Genomic DNA, 19148 nt, shown 5'->3' with positions numbered 1-19148 from the left:
AGTACGGTCATTGAAGGACAAGGATGTCCTCTGAGCCATTTGTATTGTCATCCCTTTAGAGGCAGTTCTCCTGGCTTGCTCCCCTGATCCTCTGCATCTGTTACCAAAGCACCAAAGACAAGCCTCAGTTGCGGTCTTGCACATGTGTGTTTGCACGTGTGCACGCACACACACACACACGCACACACACGCAGGCACACGATGCTCCTGATTTTAATGCAAATGAGCACATACCACACAGCAGAGCAGTCTCCCTCCACACTTCCCCCCAATCCCACACCAGGTGTAATTATCACTGTCTTTCAGCAGAGCCATAGGCAGCCTTCAGTGGCATCAACAAAGGGAGAATCCCTGCAAATCAAGCTGACCTGCTTACAGAGGAAGAGCCATGGCTGCCTGGGGAGGATGACCAGAGCTGTTATCCTTGGGAGAATTTACCCAGGCCCCACCAGAATTTCCATTCACTGACTTGATCCAGGCTCTTTAGGTACTTATTTCTACACTTCACAGCCATCCCATAAAGCAGCAGTTACCATTTCCACTTGCCAGTTGAGGAAACTGAGGCTCCGATAAGAGGTAGTCAATTAATGGAAGCCTGAGCAGTCTGGTTTGATTTGCCGTGAAAAAGGAATCCCAGTGTTTGTTAAGGAGAGAAACACACTGATTTTTTTTTTTTTCCCCCAACAAAATCAAAGGGACTGGGCCCCCAGAGCAGGAGCAAGGGAGGCCTTAGGTTCAACCCAAGCCACAGTGCAGCGGCAAAGGAAGCTCCCTGGCTGTCTCTCCTCTGAGCAGATCAGGCTCCTCGCCTCCAGGAGCTGCCACTGCGAGTGGGAATAACTGTGAAAATATGCGTCGACCTCAGGCTCCCCAGGAAAGCTACTCCCGTTCTGGGTCCTTCCTTGGGCTTTAATCCTTCTTACCACTTAATGTCTCAGTAAATTTTGTTGACAACTGGTCTATGCTTTCTCCAAGAGCAGTAAACACCTTGTAATTTACAAATCATTTCATCAATAACTGCCTGCAGAAGAAATGAAGCACCCAAAGGCTGGGTGGCGAGGATGGAGAAGAAAGAAGGACCATCCAATACAAGGGTGCTGTTTAAAGAAACAGAGACAGGCACCCGGGTGCTTGGAAAGGGCTGCCTGTCCTCAGTGACTAATTCCTGTTGTCACGCTTAGAGCAAAGGAGTGATGCTGAACGGCCCAGGTGCCTGGCATTTCTCAGTTATTATTTCTAATCCATGTGACCAGCCTGCACAGCCAGCATCATGGTCCCAGCTCTCACACGTATGGGGGCTAAGGCTCACCTGGGGTGAGTAGTCTGTCCAAGGTCAGGCAGCCTGCAGGTGGCAGAGCCAGGATCCAAGCCTAATTCTGGCTGCCTCCAAACCCATGCAGGCTCCCAAGGCCGCCTTGGTCTCCAATGGACGATGGTTTTTAAGAGCACTTGACTGCAATCCATGGGAAGATATAGATGTGACATCTCCCTGGGCTGGAAATTGTCCCTTCGCCCCTTGGGATCCCTCTGCCCCAGGAGCTGTAGGGCACTGCGCCCGTGGCTTTCCTGCCCTCTGGTCTCTGGGAGGCTCTGCGAGTGGGTAGCTCCAGCAGGACATGGAAGGGTGGAGAGTGAAGCTAGGGGTATTTTTCCCTCCTGGCTTCCTTCCTGCTGGGTTGCAGCAGGCTGGCTGTCCCTCCATAAAAGGCTGTTGCTCCTCTCAAGGTGGCCTTTTCTATAGGACTCCCCTGTTGGGTTCTGGAAAGCACTCCCTCCCTACGTTCCTTCTGCCTCAGGGGTGGTAACAGCCCTACTGCTGCCAGCCCCGGGTCCTGCATCCATGGTTTCCCTATTCTCCACCTTTGTAAACAGTCCGTGAAGCCCGGCGCCAATTATTCTCATTGAAGTGTGTCTTCTGTTTCCTCTTGGGACTTGGACAGGCACAGCGACCCAGTAGGCATGCGTGCGCACACACACACCTGAAACAAAAGTGTCAAGGAAACTTCCTATTCTGCCATGCCTTACCCTGCCTCACCAAATAATTAAAATATTTTCATGGCCCGCATTTTGGAAAAGTCCATTTTAGACTACACCCATGGTAGCATCCATAGTGATCATCTAGCCCAATCCTGCCTTTCTGAAAACTGAGGTTAGGAAAAAGAAGTAACTGGTTTACAAGGACGTATTGTACAACACGGGGAATATAGCCAATATTTTATAATAACTATAAATGCAGTATAACCTTTAAAAATTGTAAATCGCTATACCGTACACCTGTAACATATAATATTGTACAGCAACTATACTTCAATTATTAAAAAAAAAAAAAAAAGTAATTGGTCAAGGAAACTTGCTCCAGGCAAAGTCCGGACTAGAACTTGGATAAGGTGACTGCCGATCCTGCTTGCAGCACCTAGACCAAGTCCTGCTGCCTTTGCTGTGGGGACCCTTGACTCTCCCATGACCTTCTCTCCCAAAGAACTGGCTGGAATATGGTCATCACCTTACTAACCAGCTTTCCCTTCTCATTCCTGGTCTTCTCCAAGGCCGCCACTTACTCTCCCACTCATGAATGGCGCCGCCATGGTCGATGGGAGCCTCGCTTGTCGGGGCTGGAAGGAGACCAAGCAATCACTCAGCCCACCCCTCTCATCTTACAGGTGAGGAAGCATGTCACCCAAAACAGGACTCGCCACTAAATCAGCACAGGCCTGATTCACAGCACAGTGGCCGGGATCCAACGTTAGAGAGAGAAAGGAGCGTGGCCTGCAGCACGTGCAGTCAGGGAGCACCTCGGGAGTCAGGAGGTGCCCCGCCATGGCTCGCCACAGCTCCCCACACCCTCCAAAGGCAGCAGAATCATGAGGAATTCACAGTGGAGGGAAGGGGAGCGTGAGGTTTCACCCTGATCATAAGCATCTGGGTTTCCTCCTGAGAAAACCTCCTGGTTTTCCTCCCATAAGGGGGAGATGACCCATGACCTTGAAACTGAGCATGACCCTATGGGGCTCCTGGGCCTGGAAACCTTTCAAACAGTTGCTAATCAGGGAAGGGAGGGGATGCAGAGACAAGGGAGGAGCATCCAAGAAACAACAGGGCAGCCTTGCAGCAGGGTCCTAGCGCTGCCTCAGGGGATACACATAAACATATCTTGGAGCTCTTTACAGATCTAAAACCCCCAACAAATGGAAGACATCAGCATTCATTCCAGAGAAGATCACAGTTTGATAACCTTGAAAAGCTCATCAGGAGACCACCTGAGACCAGATTAAAGGACTGTAGCAACCCCCCTCCCACTCTGATCCCTATCAGCAACTCCGCCCTTGAACCCTTGCTATAAAACTCCTCACCAAATTCTCCCAGGTTGGGATGCACAGTTTTTCAGGGCACGAGTCTGCTGTGTCCCCCTTTGCCTGGCAAAGCAATAAAGCTATTCTTTGCTACTTCACCCAAAACTCCGTCTCTGAGGTTCAATTCAGCACCTGTGCACAGAGGCTGAGTTTTTGGCATCATTCTCAGTGGTTAAATCTCCTCCCCCAGTCCCTGTGGCCATGGCCTCCAAAGTGGGGAGCACAGAGGGTTAGAAAGCAGAATTGAGGGGGGCAGGGAGGAGATATTACAATTCCTATTTGTATTTATTTTTACCTTTAAAAAATGTTTTCCTTCTATTACTTAATGTCGTGGCTTTCAGTATTACATGTATAAAACTTACAAATTAATACCCTTATTTTGGGGGTGAGAGGTAAAATGTGTTCATTCTTGGGATACAAATCTGCAAAGGCTCTGCTCTGGGGAACCGGGGACTCTCAGAGTATGGGCTGCATCAGAATCACCCGGGGAGCTCAGTTCAGGGCCCAGGCCAAACCCGCTGCAGCAGGTTCCCTGGGTGCAGGGCCAGCAATCTGCATGTCAAGCAAGCTCCCCAGGGAAATCCATGGCCACTAGCCTTTGCAGATGGTCACTCTGGACTTTGCCTCTGCAGCAGTTGGGAAGAACCCACTTAGTCCACAGCCATCCCTCTGTCCCCATCCCCAGAGCTGCGTCTCACAGAGCAATAGGTCCTGGCAGCCCTGTCTTCCACGTGCTGCATACAGGGTGCTTGGCCAAGTGGTAGCACGGGGCTGAAGCCCTTGGGATGTGCACCCTGACACGGGAGCTACCTCTACCTCGAAGAAGGGGCACTTCTTTTCTAGTTTACCCAGAGCTGCCCTGAGGGCTGGCGGTGGCTCTGGGCTGCTCTCCATCTGCCTGCTGGGGGAGCCTGACCTTTCACTAGGACCAGACTGGGATCACCACAGCAAGGACAGCTCCTGTGAGGGCAAGAGGGGAAATGTGACTCAGACACGCCAAGACCGGCCTAGGGTTAGGGAAACACCCCCCAGACTGGCCCCCAGTCTGGGTTTAGAAAGAACTTCCTGATGTGAGGGTGTTAAAATGGAAAGTCACGGAAGACCCACCTCAGGAAAAGGAGGAGGGAGAAAAAGATGGGATAGAGAAAAAGCAGATGACAGAGAATAAGACAGGCAGAGACTGAAAGAGGAGAATAGAGAAACAGACAACTACCCTTGAGGGGTGGGCACAGTAAGGAGTGGGCAGTAGGCACCGTAGCACATCTGCCCGACAGGCAGAGCTGGGGAGAGGGTAGGTGGTGGGTTATGGCTCATTTTAGGAAAAAAATTATGCCCCCTGCTAAGGCAGGAGATAGATGGGCTCCAGGCTAGATATTTACAACTGGCTTCCTGTTCACACTTCCTGGGGTGAGAAGAAGTTGGGCTTCAGGCCAGACATTCATTACCAGCCCCCTGTTTACATTTTCTGAAGCAAGAGACAAACTGGCTCCAGGACTACATATTTATGACCTGACTCCTGTCTATATCTCGAGATCTGTACCTTGATATAAAACCCAGCAACAGAAATAGGGTAAATAACCAGATGTTGGACATTTTTATGGCAGGGACAGAGTAGGACTAAACCCTGTTAAAAGATCAAGAGGTCATACATTTCCCATCCTTGGGGCTAGGGAGACATTCTGCACATGCACAGAAAGGCTCCTTGGGGGTCAAAAAGGAGGGGGCACCACCCCATAACATGTGATGCCAAGGCCGTCCCATACGCCTCTGGGCTGAAATCCATCTTGGAAAAAAGTTGCACACGTATGTGGGGGAGGGTCCTAGGGCAGGTCAGGTGTGGAAAAGGAAACCAGATAATTGGCCCAAGGTACACAAAGACCTGGAAGAACTGCCCTATATAAGTGACTTAACGGCCTCTTGACTGCACTCCTCCTCATTAGGGAGGACGCCCACACCCTTTCTCTCCGGGTGGGCATCTCTGCCTTGCTTCCGTCTTAACTAAACAAACGGTTTCTCTGTGTACTCTCCCACGTGTTGTTGCACTATGTCTCTAAAAATAAACTTTGTACCTGTTTTTACAGTTTTGCCTCCATGAGAAGTGCATTTTTCACTGGGGGCAAGAGCCAGGGGGTGTGGTGGCTAGGATTCCCGGTTTTCATCCAGGTTACATAGGTTCAGTTCCTGGGCAGGGAATTAAGATCTCGTTTCACACCACCACTCACTTGCTGCCTCTCCGAGATCACCGCAACCCGCCAGTCTGTATATTCCTTCACACTGGCCCAAAGTGGCTGGAGTAGGAGAGGAAGGCCAGGGATGCTCAGCGTTTCTGGGACTTTCCCTGGTGAAGGTGAGGAAAAGCATTTTGCACTGTCAGTGTTTTTCCATTGGCCACTGGAGCCTGTTTACATTCGTGTTTTAGCATCTGAGCAAATTACCAAATCAGCAAATTACCTGTTGGGCTGTTTTAGCCAGGATGCTTGCTGATGATGACATTTCCACTGCTGATATGCACAGGTGGGATTCTCCAGGGTGACTGCTATTATCACATCATCAGTTTATCTTGGGAGCTTTTGGGTTTTGCTGATTTAATAACCAAGCCCTGGTGTCTGTGCCCTCGGGGGAATGTTTAGTCTGATGAAGGGAACTGGTGAGTCCAGCATCTTCTCCCATAGGTCAGGCCAGAGCTTATTTAAGAGAGAGAAAGTAAAAGGTGCAAGGGGAACATTTGCTTGTTTAATTGGCCATAGACTTTCCTGGCAATAATTTGCAGCAAGATAAGGGACCTCGTCAAGGTCATGCATCTTGGCTAGCTGGGTAAGGAAAAGGACTTGGGAAATTACGGGTGCTTGGTTTTTTAAATGAGTTTGCTGATTTCTCTCGGACTCATCCATCAGCTGATGAATGTCTATTGTTTAACCGATGGTTCCTGCCCAGCTGGCCTGGCTCTCTGCCTGAACACGCTGTGTCTGGATGAAGGCAAAGATGGAGGACTTGCCCTGGGGTCTGGAGTGCCAAAGCCCTTGTATCCAGACCCCCAGGCATAAACCCTGCCCCAAAGTCAATAAGCCACTGAGCCTCATGGCAGAGAGGTAGCTTGGAGAGAGAACAGGCCACCTCTGCACGAAGTGAGATGGGCCACAGTGCCTGTGTCCCAGCTTGCACAGGTCCAACACCCTATTCCCGGACCAGTGATCTGCTGGAGCAGAACCTGTGATTCCTTGCATTTATTCCTGGGCTTAGCACATGGCTTGACACTCAGCAAATGCTAAGTGCTGGAATGAATGAAAGAATGTAGTGGCTTGCCCAAGGACACGTAGCTGGTGGTGGCACAGCCAGGATACCCAAGACTAGCGCTGTGCTCCTTATACCCCCCCCCCACTGTCTACCAAGGGGTTAAGTACACAGGCGTCTGGCCCCAGACCCCTGTAGTCTGAGTCCTGGTTTATTTCCTAGCTGTGAGGTGGCTGTGGAGGCATGCCTCTCAGATCCCTCTTCAAGGAGGAATTTCCTGTTCAGTGACAGGAGGGCAGTTAGCTGAGAGCCTCTGGTTATAGCACCTTCAGGGGCCACCTCAGTTCTGGAGCTCAGGCCAGTTCCTCCCAGTCAGGGCCAGCCAATGACCCAGCATGGCAGGTGCTGGGGCCTGGACATTTCTGCTCAGAGCTGGACTCGTCTATTGGGCAGTCTGCTGGGGAGCTCTCCATTGGGTGGCCTGAGATGCTGCCATTGTGCATGACCTGGTGAATGGTGGTCTGAGGCGTTCCTGCCCCTTCCCTCCCCCAGATTACAGGTCTGCATTATGGTCTGAAGGCTCTCTCTGCCCAAGGACCATAGTTTGCTATGTAATAAATATGATGATACTGCCCAGGTATAACTGATTCCATCACCTGGACCACAGTGATTGCTGGGGGAGGGAAGTAGAGGGAATACATAACCCAGTTTGGGCCAATGAGTTATGAGATGTTTGGAGGGGGGACTTCTCCAAAGCTCCTTCTTCTTTTATAAGAACCTCTCAGAGAGAAGCTGTTTATCTCCAGATGGTTCTGTAGCCACCAATGTGGTGGGATTGCGGGGAGGGTGGTCAGAAGAGAAAACTGACCCAGGAGTAGAGTGGAGCCCAGGGAATCACAGCAAAATGGGGCCAGAGTCCTGCTGACAAGGAGAAGCCCTGGATCAAACCATGCCTGAAGCCAGAGACTTTTCAATAATCTGAACTTTTCAATAATTCATTCAATTATATCACCTAAGACCAAGCTAAGTGTTCTATCTATCAGTTACAATGAAAATAATCCTGATTCAATTAGGGAACAAAAAAAAAGAGGGATCACCCACCCACCACCCCAGGCCAGGTCACAAAGAAATGAATCTCTAATGGTAAAATTTCAAGCACATGAATGGCAAGGAAATCTCAGGAAGAGGTTTGGGGACAGAGGATTCAGCAGATGTTCCCCAACCCAGATTTCATAGGCAGTGGATGCTCCAGGATCCACCTGTGGCCTGAGAGCTGGATAGACAGAGGCCAGGGTTACAGTGGTGGTATTCCCACCAAGTGGGAAACAAACCAACCCCCTGGGGCAAGAAGAGAGGAGAGCCAGTCCATCTGCCCACACAAACACACACACCCAAAATGAGAGGCGGGAACAAGGGCTGACCTGCGTAGGGAGCCAGAGTAAACCCCACGGTACGTCTGACACCCAGGGTGAGTTCAGGGTTAACTAGAACTATTCCAACACATTGCCCAGGATCCAGGGATCCTAATCTTTGCCCCTCTGCCCCCAACTCCAAAGGCCCAGTGCCCCCACCCCTTGGCTCAGCTTCCTCTCCCAAATGTCATGCAAACTGCCCTGCAGAAGTCTTTGACAGGTCCTGCTGAGCTAACTGCCCCGAAAATGCCTAAAACATGGACTGTCTCAATCAAAAGGAGAAAGATGCGCAGCTGATTAGGCCTGCGTTATTTGACCAAGTGTGCTGGCTTAATAGCAATTAATGACAGGGTGCGGAGGGCAGAAATGTCATTACCATTATCGACATCATCTCTTTGTGGGAGGTGGCTGTGGGAGGTGGCTGTGGGTGATGGGAACCTGAGAAACCGATCAAAGATAACGAAGTTCATCTTTCAAGCCAGGGCTGGGTGAGGGGGTCCTTCCTCAGGCTGGGAAAGGGGATCACAGGCCACACCCGGTGGCTTTTGAGGGACACACCAGTCCAGGGCTGCCAGCTGGCCTGACCCTGAAGGTGGTTCAAATTCTGGCGTGGGCTCTGCGCCGTGAAGTGATGGTCGAGGTGAGGATGTGGCTGTGGTCCTAGCTCTGCCCTGATGCATCAGGTGAGCCTGGACTAGTCACCTTACCTGGGACTCAATCCTCCCTCTGTTAATGAGGGGTCGTTCTGGAATTAATTGTTTCTCAAAACAGGGGTCTGTTGGCACTTGGGGTGGTCAAGGACCAGTCCACACATTGCCCCAGGGGGTACGTTCACTAGGAATCCCCACTGCCCCCCAACCCTGCAAGATGGCCCCAGCCACTGTGACAACCCAAAACCACACACTCGTATCTCAACACATCCCCTAGGCAGACAGTGCCACCCCTGGCTGTGGACCCCTCTCCGGTAGCTTTCCTGAACAGCTGGGTGGCCTCCCTGTACCTCAGTGTCCGCATTTCAGAAATGGGGATTATAACGTGCCTGCCTCATTGGGCTATGAAGCTTAAATGAGATACTGCTTATAAAAATGAAGAATGGTGCCTGGCACGCAGGACAATAAGCATTACCCACGTGATCAATGTACGGAGCCCCCTCCCAAGTATCTGTGATCCAATTTCAATCCTACATAGTACATGCCATTATTCCCATTTTATATCTGGGGAAACTGAGGACCTGAGAGGTGAAATAACTCGACAGACTTCAACAATGGCTCAGTGTGACTTCCCAGCCTGGCCTCTTAACAGCCCATTTGCAGCGGACATGACAAGGCCAGGCACTTACTGGCGTCTGTTATAGGATGTCTGTACTGTGGGGCTGGAGAAAGTCAGGACAGGGCCTGGGGCTGATTACCGTCAGTTCCAGAAGACGGACTGGAGGTGAGGGCCTTCCTGAATCTGCCCAGCTACACGCTTCTCTGGCACCCTGTCTGTAAATCCAAAATTCAGGTCAAGGAGATTTTCTCCTTCTTGCTTAAGATGGGTCTAAGGAACAGGACTCGAGGGGCTGAGCTAAGGGGACCAGGTCTGCAATAGCAAGGCTGGGTGCAGGGAGTCCAGAGTGTGGCTGGAGAGGCGGGCAGTCGGGGGCGGCTGCAGGAAGGGCATCGCGCTGGCAGGACACTTCCTCCATGATATCCTGGGGCAGCAGAGGAAGGTGGGCAGGGGACAGAGCCCACACCACAGAGAAGCCACCGAAAGCTCCGGGAGACCCCACGGGATGGCAGTCCGCCCCTTGCCTGCGAGCTCCCGCTCCTCAGCGTCTATGAGGCCCTGCCTCACCTCCATGTGCCCGCCCCCCAACCTCTGACCCATCTTGTGCCGCTATGTCCAGACACCCTGACCTTTCTTTTCCTCCCACCTCAGGGCCTTTGCCCTGTGGTTGGTTCTGCCTGGAATGCTTTTCACCCAGACTTTCCCACGCCTGTCTCCTCCTTATTGCTGGATCTCGCAGCTCAGAAAGGCCTTCCCAAAACACCCCAGGTGAACCAGTCACACAACCCTGCTTCGTAGCACTTAGCAATGGCAAGAATTGTTTGCTGTTTATCAGTATAATGTTCTGAGAGCCTAGAACAGTGTCTGGCACTAAATAGGTCCTCGGTGTATATCAAATGAACGAATGAAGGACGGAGACACACTTTCCGATGGCAGGGAAACTTCGGTCTGAGGGGAGACACAGCCCCGTCCTCAGGGAGCCCCAGTATGAGGGGAGACACAGCCCCGTCCTCAGGGAGCCCCGGTCTGAGGGGAGACACAGTTGTTTTTCTTGCGGCAATAGTTATCAGCAAGTACTAACCAAATACATAATCCTTGCAGGCAGTGTGGCTGAGGAGCCACACGCTTACAGGACTGTCAGGGAAGATTCCCATAGGAAGCTGCCTCTGAAAACTGGAGGCCCCACATCTTAGACCCGTCAAAGGGGTCTCTCCCTAGGACCAACACTGTCCTTTTAAATCAGAGCCAATCAAAGTGGTCATGCTCAGATGTGGCTGGTGAGTGTGATTAGTGACAAACCCCAGAGATCTCTCACCACAGGTCCAGACACACCTATGTGACCACCCCTTTTTGCAGTATAAATACTTATCTGCCTCTTGATTGGAGAAAAATGTGGTCACAGGCCACCCTCTGCTTGGAACTTCTCCCCTCTTCTCTGATCTCATGTCCTATCTGTATCCCCATTTATAGACTCCAGGACCATGGAATGGGATGCAGGGCACAGCTCACATTGCAGTCTGCCAGTGGCACCCACCTGGAGTTGTGCAGTGCACAACCTGTACAGCTGTGTTTAGCAGCACTGATAAACTCCCAGAGTCTCAGGACTGAAAGGGACATCAGAAAGCCTAAAGCACAGTCACTCAACTTTAAAATGAAGCGCCTGAGGCTGCTGGTGGAGACAAGGCTTTTCCAAGGCCATGCAGTGGTGCCTCAGCGAAACGGCTGGGCTGTGGATCCACAGCTCTTGGCTCTCAGAACGGCACCATGAGGTGTCCTCTGCCGTCCTCCCTCCCCTCCTCTAGGACTCTCAAAACACCCCCTTCCCTCCTCTTCAGCACACCCTGTGCGCCCACCCTGGTTCTGTGCTCTCATTCAGACTCAGTACATGCCATGCTTTGGGGTCTTCCTAGGTAAATCACATCACCAAGCTGTGGCACCCATCACTGGTCCGCTCAGAGTGGGGGGCCCCCGCCAGAGTGGGTCCGCATCTGTACAAGGGTTAGTAATGGGGTAAAGGGAATGATGAGGAGGTGGGGAGGACCCCCATGTTTCCTGGCAGAGTAAAACACAGAGTCAGACACACTTGGGTAGGAATTGCTCTGCCCCCCACTCTGCCCCCTGCCAGGGGTGTGACCTTGGGTGGTTCACTCAGCCCTTCTGGGCTCCAGATGTCTCGACTACAAAGGGGGGGTAAAAATAACCCTCATTTCTCCCCCCACCCCTCACCCCAGCCTAGTAAGGATTACATAAGGTAATTGATGTGAGGCACTGAGCTTGGCTCATGCCATGGCTGCACCTGCCCCTCGGAAACAAGCCCTCCTCCTAGAAGCCTTTCTCAGCCTCTGTTCTGCATGTGTGTTATGGCTCTTCCCCACGGAAGCCGTTTAAAGGCAGGAACTGCTACTGGGAAGAGAGAAAATCTTTGGCACAGCTCAGCCATTACCAGAGATGTTTAACCAGCCCGCGTTCAAGGCAGAAGGACGTGCATGAAAGCGTTTTATCTTCCTCCCACAAAGGGAGAGCAGAGCCCTGTGCCAAGCCGAAATGAAGGCCTGATTTTTTAAAATAGACATTTAGGATTCACTGATGCTTTGCTAACCCCCAGTCAAATCACGACATCAAGGAAGGAAAAACTCCATTGTCTGCTAAGATGCTGAAATGGCCCTTTCCAATTAGGCGGTGGGCTCTGGGAGGGGGAGCCCAGGCAGGCGGCCCAGAGCCGTGTCTGCTCATCTGTGTGTTTCTGGGTCTGTGAGCACCTCGGAGCTGAGCGCACGTGTCCTGGGTGAGGGGGCTGGCCTCCAAGCCATCCTGCCCTCTGGGTCTCCCACCAGGCTGGGTCCCTGGTTGTCCCTGGGAGGGATGTGAGACCTGTTAGTTAGTAGTCACTTACATGTTTTGCATATATCAGTAGGTCTGATCATCTACTTTGAATTAGCAAAGACCAGGACTCACAAAATTGCCCACAAAACACGACTACGTGCTAATAACACCATCCATCTGAAACCCACCATTCCCCAGCTCCCCATGGCTCCCTGTCTGTCAAGAGAACACAGACTCGTCTATTAAGACTCAGCCCAAGGGTGGTAATTAAAGCAACAACGACAAACACTTGTATGTCCCTTTTGCTGTCAGTCACTGCTCTAGCTGCTTTCCGCATATTAACTCATTTCATCTTTGCGTAACTGTGATGCTTCAAGAATGGCCACAAATCCTTCCCACTCCTCCCACTGGAGAGTTTGAGTCTAAGTCTTCTCACTTTGAACCTGGGCAGGCCCTGGGTCCACTTGACGAGTACAATGTGGTGGAAGTGATACTGTGCCAGTTTCTAGACCAGACCTGAAGACACTAGCAGCTTCCACCTCCAACTCTTGGTGCACTCTCTTTGGCAGCCCTGGGTCTCCATGGAAGAAGGCTGACTAGTCCAAGGCTGCCATGCTGGAGGGACCACATCCACGTGCTTTAGTGGACAGTCCCAGCTGGACCCAGCCTTTCAGCCATCCTGGCCGAGGTGCCAGACACGTGAGTGAAGCCATCTGGGACCCTCCAGCTGAAGTACCACTGAGTGACCTCAGCTGATGCCACGTGGAGCAAAAGCACCAAGCAGCCAAGCCCTGCCTGAGTAACTGCCCACAACATCATGAGGTATAATAAAATGGCAGGAGTACTTTGTTAGGCAGCAGTAGATAACCAGGACAACCTTCTGAGGCAGGTCCGATGGAATACCGTTCGACAGCTGAGAAAACTGAGACACAGAGAAGTTAAGTAGTTTGCCCATGGTCACACGGCTAATAAGGGATGAAGCCAGGATTCAAAACCCAGACAGCCTGGTCCCAAAGTCCATGCTCCCTCTTCTCTGAACCCGAAATTGACTACTACTCCACTGTCCTAACATCTCTTGAACTTACCCATTGGTAAATCTTCTCCCCTACTGGATGCAAAGGCTACTGAAAGGCAGATACCAGTTCTTAGTCAATGCAGAGCCCTGTCCTGGGACAGAGGAAGAGTGCTCAGTGTTTGCTGAGAGTGGAAGGGGGTGGGGGGTGGATAGATCGATGGACTGATGGATGGACAGATGAATGGGCTTGGATAGGAGAGAGCCTGGAGAACGTGGAGGAGCTAGAACTGTTTGGAGTGCGGGCTTATTAGAGGTGCCATGTGAGGATCAGCCTGAGGGAAGCAGAGGGGTGCAAAGACTCCCTTGACTAACTGTGTGGCTCTCCACCCTCTCTTCTGCAGGGCCTCACTAAGAGTTACTCTTTGAGGCTAAAGATTAATTCTGAAAAGCACTTCTATTTTAGTGTTATATGTTGCCTCCATTCTTTTTTCCCCCCAGCACAATTTTAACAAGGACCAAAAACTTCCACTAATAGATATGTCACGTGCCTGAAATGTCTAGTCACCAGCTGAACAGTAATTTTACCTCTGAATGTCCTGGTAGCCCAGACAAAAGGGAAAATACATTGTAGTTAAGAGTTCTCATTTGGGGAAGATTTGCTGACCTCTTAGATCCAGAACCAGCAACCCCAATAACTACCTTGCAGAAGGCTCACCTCTGACCCTCAGGCAGGGAGCCCCTCCACACTCAGCCTCTGGACGCATGCACCCCATGTGTTCACCACCACTCCGCCCTGAATGCAGTGGTGCTTCTTCCTAACTCCTCTGCTGTTCTCAAGAGGGCAGGGGCTTGAGTTCATTCATCTCTCAACCATGAATCCTCAGTTCTGCAGATGCTGTGCTTCTTGCCAGAATAGTCAGTGACCGCAAGGTCTTCCAAACCTCTGGAAACTTCTGGAGAAACAAGAGTCCCTGGGCTCCTCCCACCAGCACTCTTCTCTTTAAGATTCCAGGCAAACAAAAGGATTTCTATTATCTTGTCCAAGAGTATTTTTCCAGGAAGAGTGGTTACGCTGAACCTCAATGGAAATTTCCACTGGGGCTTTTCTGTTTTCTGGAACCCATTACACAGAGCAGCATTAAATTTACAGGATGCGATCCCTTAGATGTGGATGGTTAGGTTATATAGTTCACAGGAGCAGATAAAAAGAGGCCAAGAGGGGCTTCCCTGGTGGCGCAGTGGTTAAGAATCTGCCTGCCAATGCAGGGGACACGGGTTCAAGCCCTGGTCTGGGAAGATCCCACATGCCACGGGGCAACTAAGCCCGTGAGCCACAACTACTGAGCCTGCGCGTCTGGAGCCTGTGCTCCGCAACGGGAGAGACCACGACAGTGAGAGGCCCACGTACCGCGATGAAGAGTGGCCCCCACTCGCCGCAACTGGAGAAAGCCCTCGCACAGAAACGAAGACCCAACACAGCCATAAATAAATAAATAAGTAAGTAAGTAAGTAAGTAAGAGGCCAAGAGACTCATCTGGAGAGATGACAGTTCTCCTGCAAAGAGGGTGGTCTCTGCTCAGAGTTCAGAAAGAGAAGTCTGTCCTTCCAGGAGGGATTTATTGCATAGATGGTTCTTACAAAGGATGCTGGATAACATAACAGTTGACCCAGAGATGTTCATTGTCTCATTAACCTCCTGAGAGTGACCAGGACAGCAGATTCTGAGCTACTTAGAGAGAGCATCCAGAACAACCAGGCACAGCGGTCGCCCCTCCTACCCTGCCCCCACCAGCCTCTACCACTTGGCTTTGCTCAAGGCAGGTAATGAACAGACTTGAGGAAAATGCTTAATCCCAAGCCAGATGCCACATTCACTCTACCAGGTCTCCTCCCTGCCACCTCCCACCCCAGCATGCACACGCACACACGCACGCACGCACGCACACACAATCTCCCCAGTCTCTGTGTTCATGGAACTAATCTACTTTACTACCACCTTGAGGAACGTGTGAATCACTGAGCAAAGACAGAGAGACAGCTGAAGATAAGTTATTTTTGGACGGTTGTCATTTTGAAGCCCCACAGGCAGGCTTCTCCAGGGTGGGTGAGGCTGTGGAAGATGACAGGCAGGTTGGGCCATTTTCTCTTCCCTGAACAGCCCTTTCTCCCCCACACTCTGGACCTTTACACTGTCTGTTCCCTCCACCTGGGATGCCCTCTTCTGATCTCCATCTTTTCCTGGCAAAATGCCATCTGTCTCTCTCCAGGCCCAGACATTCCTGATCTCCCTACCCCAGCATAAGCTCCCCGAGCTTAGGGCCCTTACCTCTCATGTCACAGAGTTGCTTCATGGTAAACAGTGTAGACTCTGGAGCCAGTGGCCTGGGCTCGACTTAAGACTGCTACTTACTAGTTGTGTAATAGGGAAGAACAAATCTGACTCCATATTGGATCTGTTTCTTTTACTTTCACCTTTGTATTCCATTGCTTTTGCTACAAGATAAGAATGTTGCCTGTAGCTTGAAATATACAGGATAGCCCATTCTCAAGGCTCTGACCTTTAAAGGTATAACACTTTTCCATTCATATAGAGATAAAAAGTTGCAGAACAGACAATAACATTTGTTTTGTTAGAGGTTTATAGGACCATCCTGACTGGACCTACAGGGACAGCTGCAAGAACAAAGGATTCTGACACCAAGAGGTCTGCAGCAATCAATCACAGCCCCTCCCCTTTTACTATAAGAGAAGCCTGAATTCTAACGAGGGTAAGATGGTTCTCTGCGATGGTAGTCTATCATCTTCTCCATTTGCTGGCTTTCTGAATAAAATCACTATTCCTTGTCCCAACAACTCGTTTCTCAGTTTATTGGCCTGTCATGCAGCGAGCAGTACAAGTTTGGACTTGGTAACAGCTGTGCAACTTTGTGCAAGTTACTGAATCTCTCCGTGCTTTAGATGCCCCTTCCATGAGATGAGGAAGATAACCATGTCTACCTGATTAGGGTTGTTGAGAGAATTTTAAAAGCAATGACTGTAAATTGCTGTCATTATCATTATCCCTGGGGACTGCGTGCTCAAGGCTGGGGGGCACTCAAAGGAGCTTGGAATGCCTCCTGAACTGCAGCGTGGGAATAAGGAATTGGCTGCAGTCCGCTAGGGAAGTGGGGATTGAGAGACAATAATGCAGTCGGGGCAGCTCCAGGAGTAATACGGGGGCCCAGGGACGGGGTGGGGCTGGAGGTCCTGCCCAGCACACCCTGACTGCCTCTACCACACCCTGAGATTTTCCTCAGCACCAGCCTCCATCTCCTCCTCCAGACTCGGGGACCATCTGAGAGCAGACTTGAAAGGGAGCTCCTGCCTCAGATCTGCTCTGCAGGGAGCTGTAGCATTGGTAGGCTAGAAAATGTCCACAGTCTACTCTTCCGAGGAGGGGAGGAGCAGCTGTGATTTACAGTGTCTGCCAACTTCCAAGGTGTAAATACTCCCAGCATGGTGGGTTTCAAGCTCCTGACACGATGTCACTGAATGCAGAGTTGAGAATGGATAGGCAGTTCCCTCTATTACATGGCAATTTCACTATATGCCTACGATAGATGTAAATAACCTGAAGCGCATGGATCAGAGTAAAATACACAGAATTAGAATGTAGCTAAATAATTACAAAGTAATAGGTTTCAAACATATATTACATTTCTTTTTGATATTATAATTTAATATAATTTTAAATCATGGTTGTGTTTAAAAAGTAGTTGTCAGGATGCCTGAAACGGTTGGTTGGTTGGCCTGAGGCGACCCAGCACTGGAGCCTACCCAGGCTCTTTGGTGGGGCTAATGGCAGACTCTGGGAGGGCTCAAGCCAAGGAGTATTTCCCAGAACTTCTGCTGCCAGTGTCCTTGTCCCCACGGTGAGCCACAGCCACCCCCTGCCTCTGCAGGAGACCCTCCAACACTAGCAGGTAGAGCAAATGAATCTAAAAAGTTATATGGAGTCCAGTTCCACCCTGAAGTTGGCCTTACAGAAAATGGGAAAGTAATACTGAAGAATTTCCTCTTCGACATAGCTGGGTGCAGTGGGACCTTCACTGTGCAGAACAGAGAACTTGAGTGCATTCAAGAGATCAAAGAGAGAGTCGGCACATCAAAAGTTTTGGTTTTGCTCAGTGGTGGAGTAGACTCAACAGTTTGTACAGCTTTGTTGAATCGTGCTTTGAACCAAGATCAAGTCATTGCTGTGCACACTGATAATGGCTTTATGAGAAAACGAGAATGTCAGTCTGTTGAAGAGGCCCTCAGAAAGCTTGGAATTCAAGTCAAAGTGATAAATGCTGCTCATTCTTTCTACAATGGAACAACAACTCTACCAATATCAGATGAAGACAGAACTCCACGAAAGAGAATTAGCAAAACCTTAAATATGACTACGAGTCCTGAGGAGAAAAGAAAAATCATTGGGGATACCTTTATTAAGATTGCCAATGAAGTAATTGGAGAAATGAACCTGAAACCAGAGGAGGTTTTCCTTGCCCAAGGTACTTTATGGCCTGATCTAATTGAAAGTGCATCCCTTGTTGCAAGTGGCAAAGCTGAACTCATCAAACCCCATCATAACGACACAGAGCTTATCAGAAAGTTGAGAGAGGAGGGAAAAGTCATAGAACCTTTGAAAGATTTTCATCAAGATGAAGTAGGGATGTTAGGCAGAGAACTTGGACTTCCAGAAGAGTTCGTTTCCAGGCATCCATTCCCAGGTCCAAGCCTGGCAATCAGAGTAATATGTGCTGAGGAACCTTATATTTGTAAGGATTTTCCTGAAACCAACAATATTTTGAAAATAGTAGCTGATTTTTCTGCAAGTGTTAAAAAGCCACATACACTATTACAGAGAGTCAAAGCCTGCACAACAGAAGAGGATCAGGAGAAGCTGATGCAAATTACAAGTCTGCATTCACCGAATGCCTTCCTGCTACCAATTAAAACTGTGGGTGTGCAGGGTGACTGTCGTTCTTATAGTTATGTGTGTGGAATCTCCAGTAAGGATGAGCCTGACTGGGGATCTTCTATTTTCCTGGCTAGACTTACACCTCGCATGTGTCACAACATTAACAGAGTTGTCTATATATTTGGCCCACCAGTTAAAGAACGTCCTACAGATGTTACCCCCACTTTCTTGACAACAGGGGTGCTCAGTACTTTACGCCAAGCTGATTTTGAGGCCCATAACATTCTCAGGGAGTCTGGGTATGCTGGGAAAATCAGCCAGATGCCGGTGATTTTGACACCATTACATTTTGATCGGGACCCACTTCAGAAGCAGCCTTCATGCCAGAGATCCATGGTTATTACTTTTGATTTATTACTAGTGATTTCATGACTGGTATACCTGCAACCCCTGGCAATGAGATCCCTGTAGAGGTAGTGTTAAAGGTGGTCACTGAGATTAAGAAGATTCCTGGTATTTCTCGAAATATGTATGACTTAACATCAAAGCCCCCAGGAACTACTGAGTGGGAGTAATAAACTTCTTGTTCTACTTAAAAAAAAAAAAAAAAAGATGCCTGAAACTTCAGCAGTTGGTTCTCCCCTCATTAGTAACCCTGATACTCTTTGTAGCACATACCTACCTCAGGACCTTTGCACCTACAGTCCCCACCCACATGGTATGCTCTTTCCCCAGATAACCCTGTGATTCCTTCCCCACTTCCTTTAGCTCCAGCTCAAGCACCACTTTGTCACTTATTAAAACACATTCTCTGGTCATTCTATATAAATAGCAGCACCCTTTCCCTCAGCCCTTCCTAACCCCCAGCTCTGCTGTATTTTCCTCCAGAGCCCTTGACACCATGGACACTCTATTTGTTCATTCATCATCCATCTTCCCCCACTGAAATCCCCACAAGGACAGGGATTTCTGTCCACTGTGTTAACTGACCCCCAGTTAAATTATGTCTGATAGCAGGTACGAAACATAGATCCATAGAATAAGTATCTACAGCTGTCCAGAGTCTACAAGGTGCAGCCACAATTCTCTCATCTGCTCTTAGC

General features: G+C 50.0%; 1 protein-coding gene across 1 annotated transcript; it reads left to right on the top strand.

Moving 5' to 3' along the window:
• The first annotated feature begins 2583 nt into the window (after positions 1-2583).
• On the top strand, positions 2584-18620 carry LOC133095706 (GMP synthase [glutamine-hydrolyzing]-like). Its single transcript, XM_061197442.1, is given in 4 exon segments — positions 2584-2660; positions 14893-14921; positions 17060-18453; positions 18456-18620. Coding segments are annotated over 4 exon segments (1665 nt in total).
• The last annotated feature ends 528 nt before the right edge of the window (positions 18621-19148 follow it).

The sequence above is a fragment of the Eubalaena glacialis genome, chromosome 7, assembly GCF_028564815.1.
Source record: "Eubalaena glacialis isolate mEubGla1 chromosome 7, mEubGla1.1.hap2.+ XY, whole genome shotgun sequence".
Lineage (NCBI taxonomy): Eukaryota > Metazoa > Chordata > Mammalia > Artiodactyla > Balaenidae > Eubalaena > Eubalaena glacialis.
The sequence above is the reverse complement of the archived record's forward strand: the minus strand, read 5'-3'. Positions and strand labels throughout refer to the sequence as shown.